At 25.7% G+C, this 20,123-nt stretch overlaps 1 protein-coding gene across 1 annotated transcript; it reads left to right on the top strand.

Moving 5' to 3' along the window:
• The first annotated feature begins 15,147 nt into the window (after positions 1-15,147).
• LOC145836344 (ectoderm-neural cortex protein 1-like) lies at positions 15,148-16,578 on the top strand. The gene has a single exon (XM_082944154.1). It carries the CDS (start codon positions 15,148-15,150, stop codon positions 16,576-16,578), a length of 1,431 nt encoding a protein of 476 aa, XP_082800280.1.
• Positions 16,579-20,123: the final 3,545 nt, after the last annotated feature.

Below are 20,123 nucleotides of genomic sequence, written 5' to 3'. Positions count from 1 at the left end.
CGCATTTAAGATTAAGTAAAAGTTAACCCAAATTGAACTTTTAACAAACAACTTTTTATAGTTTCAGGTAGCTGTATATCTCTTTAAAATGCCTAACAATATGCTATGAAAGCGTTAATAAAATATTTAAATATACTGTTTATAATATTTAATATGTAATATATATATTTATATATATTTATTTATACAAATACTTAACAAAATTTATACTAATGGTACTTAAAACCGAAAAGTACCTTATAATTATCTTGTAAAAAAATAAGTCGAACGTAATGAATGGAAACTTATATAAAATGGGAACGGGTCTAAATTGTGCGAAGACAAAATTGCACGAAGTTACTAAATTGCACGTGGGGACTAAATTACACGAGAACAAAACTGCACGACTGTACAAAATTGCACGAAGATACTTTTGCACGAAGACTAGTTTGCACGCGGGCACAATGCACGAGGGGACGAAATTGCACGAAGACTATTTTGCACGGAAGCTCAATTTTGCACGAGTTACAATTTTGCACGGAAGGTCAATTTTGCACAGAGGGTCAATTTTGCACAAAAATAATAACTTGAAATAACTAAAGAAAAAACATATTGAAACTTTAATATTTTATATAAAAGAATAATAAGCACGTATTAATGTAATTAACTTTGAGTTAATAAGGTTTTTAATGATTTTATTAATATATTTATTAATTTTTTATTAATTTAGTTTTTTTTTATAATTGAAAGTAAATTATTGTGTTTGAAAACTTATTTAAGTTTAAAAAATTTTAATAAAAATTAAACATATTCTAATATATTAAATATATTAAATTATACTTAACGAAAAACGTATATCTGTTTTCTCTTAAATTTGCTACAAGATGATTGAAACCCCTCAAGGTAATGAATTACTACGTAAAATGACAAGTAATTTAATCAAAAACCGATATTCTCATACATACTTTTAATAGTTTTATTAAAAAACTAAGCAGCTAAAACTAAAGGTAATCAAAATGTTTGAGTTAAAATATTATTGTTCTAATGTTCAAATTTTTTTCTCATTTTATTTTTACGTAAGTAAATAAGTTGTAAAATTTATTTTATAATTTATTTGGTTTTAAAGCTTTAATTCAATAAAAAAAGTAGTTACTACTACTAAACAAATTGTTAATGATATTTCAACAGTTTTTTCACTATTTTAAACAATTTTTGATTTTTTTTTTGATTGCATAAACAAACCCGGCTTTTGTTTGTACCTAAAAGTTTCAATTAAAACTTGAATGTATTTTAAATATCTAAAGTGTAAAATAATGTTGTTAGATACTTTTTTATAAAAAGCTAACGTTCATCTTTAGATTGCTTTAAAGTTTCGTAATTTTATGATTTTTTTTATTGGTTTTAGTAAAAGTGTGTAACAAGTCAATGTAATAAGACTATCTTTATTTTTTGCTAGACATTTTAGTTAAAGCAATAATAAAAGAAAGAGAACCAAAGTTAGTAACAAAAATAAAAACATAAAAACAATAAAGAGTTTGTCTAAAAGTTTTTGAAAAATATTAAGAGCTTGTTTTATTCTTTTACTACTATACCATTAAAGTTAACAAACGTTTATATTGTTTTTTATCTTTAAATTTTTTCTTTTTCCGTTATTATTTTTGTAATAATTGTAATAAAATACTTTAAAACTATTTTTTATAAATAAAAAAGCAAAAATCAGTATATAAATATATAAAATAATTAAAATTTAGAAAGTAAAGTAAAGTATTTTACATATTTTTTGTTTGTTTTCACTTTGGTTTTGATCACTATAAATAAACTTTACTAAAAATTTAGCCTTAACCTTGAAATGAAATTTAATTTTTTTTTCAGTAAAAATTTGTTTCTATCTAATTGTTTAAATACTGTTTTCCATAACTATTATATATATATTAAGACTTTTTTGTTAAGCACTGGCGAGGTCTTTAAAGTTTGCGTAATAAAGTTTTGAAAGAATAAACATTGTTTAAGTAATATTAAAACTAATAAGACTTCTACACTTTATGGCTTTATTTAACAAAAAAATACTTTTAAAAATATAATTTAAAAGCAATATTAGTCTGTCTTAACTTTAATTTAATAGCAAAACATACAGTTTTGTGTTTATAAAACAGTAAAATAAATAAAACAGTAGCTTCGACAACTTGATTTAATTGGCAATTTATAAAAAATAAAAAAACAGTTGACGTAGATAAGAATTAACTTAATTAAACAAATCACATGCTGCAATTAAAATAATCAGCTAAATATATAGTTTTAAAATTTATTTTATTAGTAAAGATTGCTGCTTACATTCTGCACCAACGAATATGAATGTTTTTTTTTAATTGAAATTTACTATAAATCTTAAACGGTATGAATCGATAACATATTATTAAATCAAACATATTAACTAAAATAATTTATGTTTTGTTTACAGTTATAACTAACTAGTGTACAATAAAGAAGTTCTATTTAAAAATTTCAGACTCAATCTTTACAAATTAAAATAATTTATTTACAATTTTGTTGAATATAAAAAAAAAAACATTAAAAAAGAATAAATTTAAAAGTTACAATTTTTCGCAAGCTCTTGAATGTACATAGTTATGATCAAAGTGAAAAGAAAAATTATTTATATCAAATAAATAGATATTAAAAAGTTCTTAAATTAATTAATTTTAGTATTTAGTTGTTGTGTTTTATATGACATAGTTTTGTGTTAGAAAAACAATAAAAGATAGCACGTAAGTAATTTGTTTTTTTTATTTAAAGTAAAACAACTTTTAATACAACAGTTTGAGTGACAAACAAAAAGTTAACGCAAAAAAAAATGTTTTATATAACAAATTATTCATTTTATTATACAAAAACAAAACTTTCATTTTTGCTGGTTAATTCCTTTACTTTGGTGATTCAATAGAATCTCTATAATTTTATACTTAGTTTTTTTAATTTATTTAGCTGTTTAAAAACTGCACAATATATTAAATTTGTATACTAAAATCATAAATAAAAAAAAGTGATACAGTTATTTTCTTTTATTGTACAAACATATGTTTCTCTGTGTTAAAAATCAACAAACTTCAACTGGGTTCTGTAAAAAAATTAAAACTGTAATGAAAGCACAGAAGCTAAAGTGTTCATCAAAATTAAGATAAAATAATTCTACATATTTTTTGAGGATAATAGTTAATAATAGGTAAAATACTTTATGCTAAATCTGACTATTATAAAACTATATAATAATTCGTTAACACACAGAAACATATGTTGGTACAATAAAGGAAGATTACTGTATAATTTGTTTTTAATTGTAATCAGTGAACTTGTTTCCCTAGGATAATTTGTTAGCAAATACTCAAATCTATAATTAGAACAGTTTAACTAAAAGTATTTATAATTTTGAAAACTTGCAGTGTACATGTGCGCTAGAAAAAATCCAGTCATAAAATTAATTTTTCCAAAAAAAAAAAAGCGTACTAAAATATTAACTTATTAATAAATGCAGTACACTTTTATTAAACTAAAACAAAACTTACTTTGTTTTTTTAACTTCTCAATTTTAAAATGAATAATAATTGCATAGTAAAACCATTATTGAATTTAAAACAAAGAAAATTTTAAAAGTATATGTAATGTTTTAATAAGTAATATTAACTATCTGTTCGGTTCTAGTTCAAAATGCAGTAACATCTCGCATCTTTACGCACTCGTGACGTTACACACTCTCGTTTAGTTATGCATTTTAAAATTCTAAAAACTTCAAATTTTTTTTTTTTTATACTGCACAAATTAGGTTTATTGAATATGTTTAATTCAAATTGTATTTTTAAATGCTAACTCACCTCTCTATACCTTTAGAAGGAACTTTGTATACTTATGTTTCTTGACTAATTGATAAACATTTAGTGATACCTCAGTATATCAGAAATTTTGTTGACATAAGATATTAAATAATTAAAACTCTGAAAGAAATATGACTGTGTTAGATAACGAAAGTATATTGAGTAAAGAGAGTTTAAAACACAAATAAATAATACAGCACTCTTGCCTTATATATGAATAAACACCATTTTATAATTGTAAACAAATGCTTAATTATAAATTGAACTTGCTAAGTAGAATAGAATATAAATGTCAAATAAGTCACATATAACTAAAGATAAAGAAAAGATCTACTTATTAATAAATTAGTAAAATTTTTCGACTCGTATTACTATTGTGCATAAATTTAAATCCTTTTTTTTTACTATATGTATAGTTTTATCTTTTGTTTTAATATTTATAAATAAAACAAACAAATTGTTAAAAGTGGGAAAGTCCCCAGTCTGCTTTTAACAAGAAGCAATATTTAAAAACAGTCAATATAATAAGTATATTTGGTACCTCTCGTATCTTTGAGATTTCTCATATCTTTACGCGTTTTTTCTGTGGACACAATGTGCGTAAATAAGCAAGAGGTTACTGTACAGGGAACACAACTTAAAAAATCGTTTAGTGACGAGGTTATATTTAAGGAAACAATTAGGAAAAATAATTTGTACAAGTGGTTGGTGCAGCTTTATTTTCGTTTCTTAAGATTTCATTCAAGTGTGGTACTTTTTAAAAATAATTTAAGAATTAACAATCAGTGCATAAAAATATGCTTCAAATTTACGTAAAGGTTGTAATTTGCAAAGTAATTCTTAGGAACTAAATATAAAAGGTCAGTTTGAATTTATATGACCTATATCACATACTTTGTTTAAAAAATGCATGTTAATAGAATATTCTTCAGTTTTGTTTTTAGTTTAACTTTTAGGTTTTCCTTGTTTTAATTTTTAGTTTTTTTAATCTTAATTTTGATTTTACGATAAATGTCACTGTGCTACGATGAAAAGCATTTTAATTAAATTAATAATGCATTTTTTTTTTGTTTAATGTAATTATTCAACTTTTACTTAATATTTATACCCTTCCAGCTCATTTGAAAATTATCTAATATTTAATTTTGTTTAATGTAAGTGAACGGTGGTAAAATTTATAAAAATTATTTACAAACAAAAATTAATAATATCAATTAACCTACTTTTAAAGGTAGATAGTTTGCATTTAATTTTATAGTTGAAGTTTATATATTATACTTTTATGTACTTAAAACTATATTTATCCAGAAAATAACGTAAAATAAGTTATTGTTTTAGAATGTTTTTATATAGTTTACAACTTTCTATACTATAATTCTAAATAATTTGTTTTAAATGTATTACTTAAAAACTACTTAATAAATTTATGGAAAACAAATGAGTTTTTATTTAGTGTTTAGCTATGTTTAATTCCAAAACATAATACTTTTACGATATTTGTTTTGTTTTTATTTTGACACAACAAACACATATAGCCTTTTTAAGAAAACAACAAAAAATTTCTTAGTCATCGATGATTCAAGTTAAAATGCTAGTTTTAGTAAAACAACATATATGTTTTGTTCATCAGATGAATTTCTACATATTTTACACCACTTAAATTTTACTGGTTACATTACTTCTACTTTAAGTATTTAATTTGTATTATTTTTTTTAAAGAAACAATTATAATTAATTGATATGGCTAAAAAAAAAGTTTAATTAAAATTTAAAAGAACCTGCTAAATTGATTTAAAAATTCAAAAACAACATTGAGAAAGCGAAATTCCTACCAGATAAAAACAATTAAAACAATTTGGAACTTAAAAATTTATTAAATGTAGTTTTGTTTTCTTAAATGCACAAAAATTTTATTTCGTTTATTAATTTTGTTGTAATTTACAAAACAATGCTTTTGAAAATATTCTCAAATATAAGTTGAGACAACCAATTTGAATTTACTGTCTTATGACATTTTAGCTACCAAACCAAATAGCATGTTTTACCAAAGTACGATATAGTTTTTATATCATTTATAAAAGTGAAAATCCATTGTAAACTGATATCTTAATAGAAGTATTCTAAATAATAGGTTAGAGCTCTTAGTTTTAGTTTCGTTTATGTTACAAGAAAACTAAGTAAAATATAATTATCAAAACAGTTATAGATTGATTAAATTCTAAATTGATTATATCTGTAGCAATTTTTTAATTGCTTTTTATTTGTGCGTTTGTTGAAATTATATTTTATTAAGTATGACATAATTTATGTATGTTTTATAAAATTTAATTCGATTTTTCAAGTTTCCCCACATTTTCGAAACCATTTTTGTTTTTAGTTTTTTTGACTAGCTATCTTAAAAAGTAAACAGTTTTCAAATTTTATAGTTGCGTTCATATAAATGTTTATCTACTTCAAATGTTTTGTTCTTTGGTACACTAAGTTTTCATTTTGTACAAGTGCAAGAGTGGTTTTAATGAAATGAAGTGTGAACTGTGTTTTGTAAGTTTTCCAGTGTTTTTCAAGGTTATATTTTATTACCTGTACTTGTTAATGTATAAAACTGTTAATTTAAAAACTAAATCCCAACTGCTACCGGGTTGTTTTGCAAACTTTGATCTGATCACATATAAACATAAATTCAATAGAGATATTGCATAGAAAAAGAATAATATATAAAAACTGTTTTAGAAAGAAAAGGAAAAAAAAAAATTGAAACTAATAAATTTTACAACATTCTTTTAGTATTGCAGTATATAAAAAAAGCGCATATTAGGCCTAAATAAAAAAAAACATTAGGTTGTTATTGAACACTTATGCGACTCCTGCTACATAAACAAATATATTTCATTAAAGTTAAACCTTTAAAATAAAAGTCAATTACTACTCGTAAATGCATGTCTTATTAAAGGTTTGCAGAGCAGGGGAAATCTCAAGTAATGTGACCAGAAGCTAAATAATTTTTGAAATTTCTTTGAAAAAAATTTGTTATAGTGGTAGAAATAATGTACACTTATATAAACAAGTCACTATTGTTACAAAACTATATTTTAAAGCTTGTGTTATGGTTTTGTTATCCGATCTAAATTAAACATGTATGGTTGCTTACAGTCTCAAATAAACTTTTGTTTGATGTTTTTGTGTTAATGAACATTTTTTAACAAATGTTTTCTGTCATTAACATAAAATTTTTGTGATATTTAAATAACATTTTATGTTTTATTTTCAAAGTTTCAAATGCAATTTTAATCCTGTCAAAAAAATATATGTCGACTTTTATGTGAAATTACATGATTTTCATGTGCTAACTTCTAAGCATTTATAAAACTAACTTTATTTAAAAACTTCTAGCAAAGTAAATCATAACAAATAAAGTGTAATACTTTCTTGTTTGTAGAATAAGAAAATTAAAACGTACTAATAGATTAAATATGACAAAATTTCTCATTGAGGTACAACTTAAAAGTTGTAATAATATAATAATTAATGTAACGTAATAATATAACAATTATGTGTTATTTAAACAAGTCAGATACGTAATCAACTTATATCAAAAACTTTATATTTGAATTTAAGTTATAAAGTATTGGAAATGATTTCATTTTTCTTGTATGGTTATTTGACACTAAAACTATCGTTTTTAATAAACGAAAAGTTTAAAACATGCTTTTCTATTTAAATTTAAAAAAATACTCATTTAGGTAAAAATTACAAAGTTCAAATATTTTAGGAATTTGAAAACAAATTTTTTACGTAATCAAATTAGATTAAACTCTAATTAAATAAATACGCATTTTAAGTAAGTAAAATAGCATGAAAATAGAAATTGCTTTAAAAACTTTATTAATTTTTAAAATTTTTCATATGTTTCAATCTCGTATTTTACGAATAAGTTTTTTAAACTTTAATAATTTATTAGCTAAAACTTAAGTTTTACGATTGAATAGTAAACATTAGTTTTACTCAGTATTGTATACATTAAAAATAACTATATTGTAGTTTCAAAATCTGCTTTCTAGTAGCTTTGTTGAATAAAGATACTAATTGTTTTTTTATAAAATATGTATAAGAAAGTATAAAGTAGAACAAAAATATGTGTAAAGTAGGTTATAGTTAGTAGAACACGTTTTAAATATGTTTATTAAACTAGTGATATTAACAAAAAATCATTATAAATGCTATGACAAAATATACAATGTTCATGAATTTTTATATAGTAATAAAATCAACTGATGAAAAAAAAAACATTCATACAAATCAAAAAGTTAAAGACAAAAATAAATTCGTAAAAGTTTAACAAAAAAGTTTTAAACAGTTTTAAAAAATCAGCTTCAGTATTTTTTTTAAACTTTGAAAATGACCAATTAGAATAAATGTTGTCAAAGTTAGCTTTATTCTTTTGATAAGTTTTAGTTACTACATTAAAGTGACTTCAATTAGAAAGTTATAGAATATTTTTACTTGAATTCAGTTTAAAAATTATTTTTAAGTTATTAAGATAGTTTATTTAGAAGTATTTCCTTACCAATAAATAAAGTTTTTTAATTTAAATTAAAGAATACAAAGCTTAAGCCATCTAGCTCTCTATTTTATTTTAGCTATTTAAGCATTGTATACTTTTGAAGTTTACTTTTTATAAAAATACATATCAAATACCTATAATTTTGCAAGGAAAAGTCTTATGCTTTTTAGTTTTTCAAATTAAAAAACATTATATTTAACTTTTAAAGTGCAAAAAGCTATAAGTTTTACTAACGTAGTGTTGAGTTTTTGAACTAGCTGTAAAATTTTTGTACCAATGTTTTGCATTGTATATTTTAACACAAAAAAAAATTGATACACATCATTAAAAAGCCACACTATTTTTTTTTTCATTTTACTAAAATTACTAAAGTTTACTAACAATTTCTTCATTTGTAACATTTGAAAACAAAATGTAATAGATAACATGTCACTTAAAGTTTTAAATAATCGAAAACTAAAATAACGTTTATCTTCTGTAAATTATTTTACTTAAATAGTGTAAAAATTCATCTAGAATTTTAAGAACATTATTGGTTTTTTTTCAACAATTTTGTAAAGAAAAGAATGTTGTTTAGCAGAAGAACAAGAATGTTAAAACATTTCAGAATACTTTATATAACTTTTGTTTGTTATAACTTAAAACTTCATGCTCAAGTAGCTTTGACTATACGCTACAGTGGCAACTGGGTTGTGTGAATCTTGATTAAGGTTAATAAAGGTTGAATAATGTCTGAAAAACACATATGCATCAATAGCATAATTTTAAAACATACAAAACAGCAATGAAAAGTGCAGCTAAAAAAAATAAACTAAAAGTAAAGTTATCTATTATCTATGTGCTGTCCATTTTATATGAATAAAAGCAAGTTGCTTTCTCTGGTTACATCAACCAGTTTTTTTTTTATTTATATTTAAGAGTGATTTCTTAAAAGAGATATCTTAAAATCGTTTAGATAAATTATAATGAGAGTGAGACCGTTTTGCTTTGAAATAAACTACTGAAATTAAGTTAGGCTACAAAAGAGAACTCAAAAACTTACAACAATACCAATTTAATCTTTTTTTCAAATAAATTATTTTTCAACTAAGTTGTTTTTTTAATTGTAGTTTTTCTTAGGTTTTTTAACTGTTTAAAAATTATAATTTTGTTTGAAAGAAAATATACAAAATTCTGATAGCTCAAATAGTTTTATACAATGCTAATACCAAGATTTATGTAATCATTTTATTATAAAATTGCTAAATTATTAAGCAAAACGTGTTAATTTATTTTCTTATGGTTTATTAGTAGATTATTAGTATTAACTTAAAGTATATAGAAATTTGATGCTTTGTTTTCACAAAAATGTATGCTCTACATAAATCTTTTATATTTAGAAAGTTTATTACTTATTTTTAATCAAAGTATTGTTTTACTAAAAAATCTTCTTTTCCTATACATTTATTCATGTTTTAAAAACTATTTAACTTTTTTGTCTGCTATTAAACTAATTTTTTACTTGTACATAATATTCTTTATAAATTTGAAAATTATATTTTAGTAAACAGCCATTTTAGTAAAACTTGTCAATATCTAACTCTAACATCAATTTGGCTTCTTGGTTTTCAAACTCAAAGTAGAAACTTTGTTCATTTATTTTATAATATAAAAGAATTGTTTTAAATTTTACATGAACTGCTTTTTAGCAACCAGCTTGTAATTTGTTTGAAATAAGAGTAAAACCACATAGTTTTTCATTTCATAACTTAAAATGTTATTTAAAGTGATAATTTTACTGCATAGCTTTTTATCTTTAAAAGAGCTAATAACAGTACTACTATTTGAAACTGTATTTATTATAAAACAATTTTTTTTTGACATATATGATAGTTTTATAGTTTAGTGCAACATAGTTTTTTAGATTGTTATAAAAGAATTAAAAGGTTAAGTTTAAGTATTGATTAACTCATTTATGATTGAAGTTATTACAATTATGAAAAAAAAGTAAATTAATAGTTAGAGTTATTCATTTTGTTTACTTTGAGGATAAAAACTAAGTAATAAAATTGAAAAGAGTTGATATGTTTATTTCATTATTAATTAAGACAGTTAGTTACTTAAAGCAGCATTTCCTAAAGTTGACCTCCATGGCCACCTAAAGCTTGCCGTGACAGAAATTTAGGTGGCCATGAGTACTAAAAAGGCCATATGGGGAGCTTATGTAAAAATATTTTTCAAAGTTTGAAACTTACACTAAATATTTTATAGTTGATTATGGAGATAAATACAAAAAAATTCTAGGGTTAATTGAATGGTAATTTTTCAAGTATCTAGTTGGAGGGAGCTATAGCTTTTTTAATTTCTAAAAATGGGTCTTTTGAAAAAAAAGTTTTGGAGTCCCTGACTTCAAGAGTATTAAAAGTTTAATTCTTTAAATTTTTTTTTTCAAATGTTTAGTTTTTTGCATTAACATTAAATTTTATTTTGTAATAACTATTTATTTTACTCCACTATGTACGTTCAAATATATATATATACAAAGTAATATACTATTTTTGGTAGCTGTCAAATCTGCACGAGCGTACAAAATTGGACGAGGGCACAAAGTTAAATGAAGATACTTTTACACTAAGACACTTTTCAGGGATGCCATTTACCTGGAAACCTGGAATTTGACAGTTCAGGCAAAAAGACCTGGAGTTTGAGAAATTAATGAGTAAAGTGAGTAATTAAAAAAAGGATTTTTAGAAATTTGTGAGTAAAGTGAGTAAATGTGAGTAGATTAAAAAAGTGCATTAAGTTGCGTGACTTGACAGTCAACCAGTAGTTTGACGACTTACTCATGCTGGTTGCTTGCATGTATTTCATTGCATTCGAATACATGGGAGGCTTTGCAAAATAGATGCGACAAAACAACCAAATTTAGTAAACCTGCATTTCTGATAAATTGCAATCAACTTAGAGTAATGTGATTGCTTTAGTAATGTTTTTCTATTTGATTAAATCAACAAAGTTGATATTCAAAATCAAAGAAACTAAAAGTAAACACAGCAAATGAATTTGCTTTTTATATTAGAAAAAAGTGCCATTTTACAGATAAAATTCGCACATTTTGTGTGACTATGACATTATAATATATAACAGGGTTGTCACTTTACATAGAAACCTGAAAAACCTGTAATTTGACAGTTTAGGCAAAAACAACTGAAAAAACCTAGATTTGAAAATTCTAGGATTTTTATTTTCAAGATATATCAATTTCCAGGTTTTTTCAGTTGTTTTTGCCTAAACTGTCAAATTACAGGTTTTTCAGGTTTCTATGTAAAGGACAACCCTGTTATATATTATAATGTCATAGTCACACAAAATGTGCGAATTTTATCTGTAAAATTGTACTTTTTTCTAATATAAAATATATAAAACTTATATACTTATAGTTTTTATGGCTTATAAATCTGTAGTTTTAGCTTACTTTGTTGTTTTCGAAACAATAATATTTTATCATTACCTTTTTGCTGATATTGTTAGTGAATGGAAGTCATTAAAAAAGAAATAAAAACATTACTTTGTACTTATTACGAAAATGCTACAATTTTTCTACAGAAAAATATGAGGTGAACACAAAACTCTCCAATCTTTTTTTTAAATTTAGTAAAGTAAACAATGCACATTTTGTATGTTGTCATTTTTTTTATTTTAGCACCAGATGAATTTCGAATAATTCTGACAATTAAATATTTTTCTTAAAATTTTTCAAAAAGTAAAAAAACCTTGAAAGCTATTTAGATTAGTTACAATCTTAATCAGTTATAGGACTTACTTCTATGACTTAGTTCTTGTTATAAAAATGTAATATTTTAACTATTTATTACAAGTTTTAAAATATTAAACAATTATTTAATAAAATAGCTTATCAAGAATTAATAAAAGATAACACGTTCGAACTAAGAAAAGAATTAAGACTTTTAGCTGTTTGTATTAAACCAACATAACGTCTTTTAAAGAACCATCATAAACGAATTTAGTACAGGTTCCAAGATAATAAAATAAATTGCAATACTTACAGTAACTCTTTTTTAACTAAACTATAACCTACTACTAAACATTATCAAAAAAAGTAGTGCTTTCAAAAACCTTAAAGAAAATCTGAAAAACCTTGTAGAAATTTAGAAAACCTGGAAATTTTTTTTTAAAAAAGCGAGTGGCAACCTTGCACTTTTGCACGGGTTAAATTTATTTTGTTTTTTTTAACTTTTTATAAATTTTATTTTTTATTTTATTTAGTTTTTTTATATTTTCTACCTTTATTACCCCTAACCCTTACCCTCCGTCAGTAGCTTATTTATAATAGTTAATTTTTTTATTAATTTTCGTATTAATTTATTATTTAAATAATTTACCATCACTGTTACCCCTAACCCTTTCCCTTGGTAGCTTTTTTTAACTAGTTTTTATTTATTTACTAATTAATTTTTTATAAAATTTTTATTAATAATATTTTTGCTTTTATTTTTGTTATCACTGTTATTCCTAACCCTTACCCTCGTTCAGTAACTTTTTCTTTTAGTTTTTTTATTAATTTATCTTTTTTTTATTCTGTTTGTTTTATACTAAATGACCCTCCGTGCAAAATTGTAACTCGTGCAAATTTGACCTTTAGTGGTAAATTGTCTTGTGTAATTTTGTCCCCTCGTGCAGAGGTATCTTCGTGTAATTTTGTGCCCTCGTGCAATTTTTACCTGTTCCCATTATTTTAGGTTGCATTACTTTTATACAACAAAAGTTGTCTTTTTTAAATGTATTATTAATTAATATTACATTTATAGTAAAAAAAAAATTACAGCAATAACTAACTATTACTTAATCTTCTTTTGTATCTTTTTATTATATGTTATACAGTAGAAAATTGTTCTTTTTTTGTTTTGTAAACTATCTATTTCTTTTTTAGATCATAAATTTTTGGTATACTATCAAAATCTATTGGATCTAAATCCACCTGGTTTTATTAAATATTTTCTTTATTTGTTAACTTATTTATAATTATTTTGGATTTTTTAAATGTATTTTTTAATTATTTTCCACTCTAACTCTAACCCCTAATCCTACCCTCGATCGGTAAGCGGTTCTCGAATTTGACTGAGTGGATTTTGATTATGGGTGGATTTTAAACGTTTCCCAAATTTTTATGCCTTTTATTTTTATTTGATGAAGGTTAAATGATATAAACTTGTGAATTAAATTTCATATATACATTGTTTTTAACTACAATCTTGACATACTCACTGGTTTCATTGTCTTTAGATGATTTTATTTACACAATACGTGTAAGTTAATTTGAAATAACACTTAATAATTTCTAACAGGTTTTTAATATTAGAAGACCGCAAACATAGATACATCTTACACATAGTGTTTTTCAGTAAAACAGCGGTGGTAGTACATATTCCATAACTAACTTTGTTAACTGTGATCCATAACTCTAATATTGGTTTTATATTTCAAAAAGTATCAGATGTAGCCTTACAATTAGTTTATAAGTCTTGATTATATAAGTAAAAATTAATGTGTTTAACCAATTTGGTTTATAAAATTCAGGTGATTAAAAAAGTAAACATGTGTAACTTTATTTTTCAGCCTAGTATAAACCTAAGCTTATGAAAAATCTTAACTTAACTTTAACTTCGAAGAACTCTTTTATTTTTTAAATTGTTTGTTTTAGAACATTTTTATATTTTACGAATGGGATGTGTTTTTGAGAACTTTTATAAACTTTATAAAACTAAATGTATTTTTAATTCCACCAAAAGAACTTATCGTACTTTTTAGATCAGCTAAACTCTTCTAAATTAATAATGTTTTTTTTCTGAGTTTTGAAGGTTTGTAATTTGTTCTTTAAAAACACTTGAAAGTTCATTCTAATTTACGGAAATGTTTCTTACAGTAAATGTATAAATATTTTTATTATACTTTGTTGAAGCAATCTGATTCTGTTTATTAATTTTCTTCCAGTTTTTTAATTAAAGATAATATTTTTTGTGGTATAGTCCATAGACCTTCACTGCATGTACCTGTGCACACTAGTGTCCATTAAAATTATTGTACTGTGCACATAAACTAAGGCAATTAAAAAAAAAGAGTTGTTTTGTTAACTAGAAAGTGTTTATTGTAAGATAAGTTACAACAGTTCAAACACATTAACTATGTATAATAGCTTTTAAAAATGATTAATTTTTTGTATATTCTAGTGGGCACATAGTTTATTTGAAGTAATTATGTGTACAAACAGTACACAGTTTTTTTTTTAATTTACTTTGCGCAGCTAATTAGTTATAAATCACAATTATTAAATTTTATTTACTGTTTAAAGACTAATTAAAACATGAAAAAAAACTCACTGGAAAATTGTGTAATTTTTGCCGATAAAAACAACCAGCAAAAAACCGGTCTTCAGAGGACAGAAAATTTTGGAGATGATCTTTTAATTGAATTCAACAAAACAGAAGATTACGTAGAAGTGAGCAAGCGTTCGGCTGTAAAAAAATTTCAAAGTTTACGGAGGTTTAATGGCTCGATTGAACGAGGTTAACACATGTTTAGTGTATTATATATTTTTTCTTATCTTAAGTCAATACATAGCTATGTAGAAACTTTTCAGATAAATTAATATACTGTTGCAGTTAAGTGTTTTCAAACACGACAGGAAATTTTATGTTTAATATTTATCCGAACGCTTGTTTCGTTTAGTTGTTACAGATTTTCATGACAAAGAACAAAAACACACAAGTGTACTTACTTAAAATCAATTTTCCAGGTTCACTTGCAGCAGCAGACGACGATGACCTGGTTGCGGCGACAAAGTTAAGCAAAATTTCTTTGAACAAAAGTTTGGCGAGTAAAACTGACAGAAGTTATTCTACTAAGAAGCTTAAAATTTGCAACGCCTTGACCTTTCACCAGCTTGCATCGCTTTTCAATTTATCAGGCCTTTTGAAAGCGACACAGAGTTATGTAGAGCGCTGTTTCGCGATCATAGCCGAAACCGAAAGCCTTTTGGAGCTGGATTTCGCCCTTGTCCTGAAAATACTGGCCAGCTCGGAACTTTACGTCACAACCGAGCGCGAAGTGTTGGAAGCGGCAACAAAATGGCTGAATCACAACATTGCAGAACGCAGCAAGTTCGGTGCAAAGTTGCTGCAGAAAGTTCGACTTTGCTTGCTGTCCGACAAAGACAGCTTGCTGTCCGAATGCGGCTCTCTTTTTGAAAACAGCGAAATGTACGATTTGCTGAATGAAGCTTACAAAAGCTGCAAGCTCAATTGCGAAAGCCGGTATTGCAGCCAAACCTCGTTCGGCGTGCTCGTGTGCGGGGGGTGGTATTGGCACTACGGACGCAGCCCAATAGAAAATGTAAAACAGTACAGCGTGCCCGGCTTGAACCTGGTCCGAGCCCTGCCGCCTATGAACAACGAACAAATGCTCGAAGCGACGGGTATCTGCTTGAAAGGCGACTTGTACGTGTTTGCGGGAATCCTTGTCAGAAGAAAGGCGAAGGTCGTCGTCGAAAAGTACTCCTGGGCCACCCAGCGTTGGACTCGGGTGGCCGTCATGGGCAAGTATCGGCGACAGTTTTGCGTGTGCGCGTACGGTGACAAAATTATCCTCGTCGGAGGTAGCGACGGCAACTCGATCGCCTCCTGCCTGAAATTGGACACCAGGAGCGGCAGGTTCACGAAAGCAGGGGAGATGAGGGTTGAAAGATACGACGCGGCGTGCGCCGTCTTCCAAGAAAAAGTGGTGGCGTGCGGGGGGAGGTGCGACTACTTTGAGCTGTCCTCCGCCGAGAGTTATGACGTCACGACGGAAAAATGGAGAGATTTGCCCCACATGACTAGACAGCAAAGTAACCACGGTCTGGTGGCGGTGCGGAGCAGGCTTTTTGCCGTCGGCCTCGGCTGCGACGTTTACAACGGGGCCGAGGGAGGAGGGGCGTGGAGGGAAATGATCGCCGCGCCTCGTTTATTCTGCGGGGCGCTGTCGTTGGGGAGTAAAATTTTCCTCTTTGAAAAGAAAATCGGCAGACGGGTGTTCAGTTACGACGTTGACGCGGATAAATGGACCGAAGAAGATAAAAGCGAAGAGTTTAACTCAAAAATAAGATATTTTTCTTGCGCAAAGCTGCCATTTTATTGACGATGATCGGGAAATTTGGGTTACGACAATTCAAATTCGGACAGTTCAAACTCTGATGATTAAAATTCTAAAAAAATTGAAAGGGCTACAACTAATAAATTAATGAATATTTTTCAAACATATGTAGGTCCTATAAATATGTCCAAGTCAATATTTTTCTTTTTGCAAAACATCAATGTTTTAAGGTATGACTTGAATAAAGTCCAAACACAGTTATTTTTAGTAATTTCAAAATATATTAAAAATTTTTAACTATTTTTCCTAAAAGAAAAACTGGCTTTAGATTTTTATAAGATCTATATATTTCTTTTTTCTTTAAACTCATATTACATTTTAATATATAGTATTTTAAATGTTTTTATAACAATTTGAATTGTCCGAATTTAAATTTTCATGTACCCGGGAAATTTTGAACCGGTTACTTTAGAATTTTTTTGATACGATCAAGGCGTTTTGAAACTTGAAAAATATTTTTTACTAGCTAACGGAGTAAATTTAAATACGTGATTATTTTATATTTTGTAAAAATTTTAAAATATTTGAAGTGAACAATGTAAGTATACTAAAGAAAACAGCAAGTAAGCAAGTATATAAAAATAGTTAGAAAAAATAAACTTTTTTTATAAACTAACGTTATTGTATTTGTAAGTAAGTTTTAACTTTTTAAACAATCCTTTCATTGTTATTTACTTATTTCTTAAAATCTCTAGACCAGTTTTAGTCTAAAATACCAGTTTGCAAAATTTCGCGCATAAATGCAAATTACTGATTTTATTTTCTTAATTCTTAATGTCAAACCAAGGAATGATGTATTGTACATGTAACAATATATTGTCTAGTTTGTATAAATTTTCGCATGAAGTCGTTGTTGTTATTGTGTACATGTATCCTTATATGCTGTTAGAACAATCTTTAGTTCAGTCGGTTGCTTAAATTAAAACTGTTGTACCAAATTTCTTCTTGAAACTGAAAAATAACATGCTTAACTAATTGTATAGCCAATTAAAAAACTGTCTAATGTTAAAACTTAGTTGTTAAACTATTAGATTAAATTTACTAATTCATAAACAAAAACTTCTTTTTTTTTAAATTCCAATATGTCAAAGATTAGTCTTTCGAAATCTTACTGGTTTTTATGGTCTTGAAATTTCAAATGAATAGTTTTCTTTTCTTTGTACTACTATAAAGTATTCCGTATTATTTATGGAGCAATAGTTTTGGTTTAAGAATATAAAACAAATTTTAAAAATTTGTAAAGTAGATATATATACCTACCTTACCTAAATGTAAAGATTTTTGAACTCTGACTGAGCATTACTTAATTATTAACTAAAATTTAATTGCCATGAACCTGCTTACGAGAACGATTTTTTCAATTTACTTTGGTGTTTTCTTCTTAATATGTTTACAAAGTACATGAATAAAATTCAATTGTAGTTAGTTTGAGAATTTTTATTTTTAAACCTTTTATCGTCACGATGCTGTTCGCCCAATAAAAAGTATTTAACCAATACTTTTTGGTATTTGTAATTAACCAAATGTATTTTATTAAAAAGTATTTACAACAAGTATCAGTGACAGCAACTATTAAATGTTGTAGAGAAGACCGCTTTGCTAAATGATTTTTCAAAAAGATTAAATTTATTTATACCAGAGGTGTAGCATTTGGGTCGGTGACCCACCTGAAGTAATAAAGTATTCATTAAAGTATAACACGAATGTTAAAACCGTTATAATTTAAATAAACTTGTCTTTACAAAGAAGCAATTTATTATCTATATACGTTATATAAATATCAAGTTAAAGGTTTTCGTTTAACTTTAAAATTTCCCTTTTAAAAAGTTGGTAGGTGTCAGAAATGCACAAAGGTACATTTCTTCACGAAGGATCACTTTTGCACATAGTCACTTTTTCAGGTGTAGTCTCTTTTACACGAAGGGTCACTTTTTGCACTAATTGACACTTCTACATGTGTTTTAATTTTATTTTTTTCTTATATTTTACTATCACTGTTACCCCTCACCCTTACCCTTAGTTGGTATTTTTTCTATTATATAATTAAGTTTTCTCCTTTTTTACTATCACTTTTAAACCTTTTTTTTGGTGGGCGAGCAGTTCCTTATCCTTGCAAAAGTTATGCTTCGAGCAAAATTTATTTTCCGTGCAAAAAATTATTCGTGTAAAAGTGACCCTCATGAAAAATCGACCCGTTGCGCAAAAGTAACAGCGTGCATCAGCAGCAACTCGTCTAAAAGTCGCTCGTCAAAATGATCTTCGTGCAAAAATGACTTCTTGTGCAAATTTACCCGTCGTACAAAAATGGCATCTTCCAGCTGATAAAAAAAATTGTTCTAACCAGCCCGTCAAGCACAAATTTATGATCCGTAAGTTTCTTTTCATAACATCAATCAACTTATGATAAAAAGAAATTAAAACTGGAAAATTTGCTCAAACGATCTAGTATTGACCTTCCAGTCATAGAGATAGCCACTAACTTTTTAAAACACTATAAGTTATTGAAAAAATTATAAATAAACATATTTAAACTTTAAGAACATGTGCTTTTTAAGTAATTAGGATGCAAGAAAAAAACTTACGAAAACAAAAGAAAATATTAAATTTAACTTAAAATACCTTCGCATAAAAAACTTTTGGTAAAACATTATTTTTCCTGAAATCTTAAGCTTATGCTTTTTTAATTGTTCTAAATTGCCAAAATACTTAAAGCTTTTAAGGTTAAGGTTAATGTCCAAAGAAAAAATAGTTTATACTAAAAGTGTTTTGTAACAAGGTCTGAATTTTTTAAGCCCTGACTTATTGGTTTCAGTCCTTTTTTTGGCCTGCTTATATCTGCCTCTCTCGTACTTTATAATCACAATATACAAAACCAAATCCATTGGATTCAGGTTTTTTGGGCGCTTTGGTGTCAGTAGTTACTGTTTCATTTCTACCTTTTATTTTTTGTATTACATTTTTTGTATTACATTTTTTGTATTGGTTTGCTATGTCTCTAGTCATTAATGATAATCGTTATGTGTTTTTTTTAAGTTAGAGTAAATTTTAAATCAATTTATAAGTAAATTTCCAAAGTATGAATATATATCAAGTCTAGTTAAAGTTTATTAATATTGAATAATATTTGATATATTAGTAGTTTTAGGTTCAACTGTTACAAGAAACAGTATGAAAAGGTAAAAAAATGTTATACATCTTCTTTGATAATTATCTTATAAGAAAGAAACAAATAAAAATGTATGCTACAAGTTTATTATATTTTGTATTTTATCAGTAAATCTTGTTTATAATTTGGCTAGTCATTTTAATTATGAAGCACTAATATCAATACTTAGTAGGTATTACTACACAAAAGAAATATTAAACTGTTATATTAAAAAGTTTACACTAAATACTTATAGCCTAAATTTTAAAGATATATAATTATAATTTCTGAATTTTAGACTACGTCAATGTCATTAGAGCCCAATTACTATATAACTAGGAACTTTCCTTAAATAAAAGATAGTTTTCAATAACCTCCTAAAACA

This window comes from Thalia democratica, chromosome 5 (genome assembly GCF_965202585.1).
Source record: "Thalia democratica chromosome 5, ktThaDemo2.hap1.1, whole genome shotgun sequence".
NCBI classification, from domain to species: domain Eukaryota; kingdom Metazoa; phylum Chordata; class Thaliacea; order Salpida; family Salpidae; genus Thalia; species Thalia democratica.
This window is presented reverse-complemented; position numbering and strand designations above follow the sequence as displayed.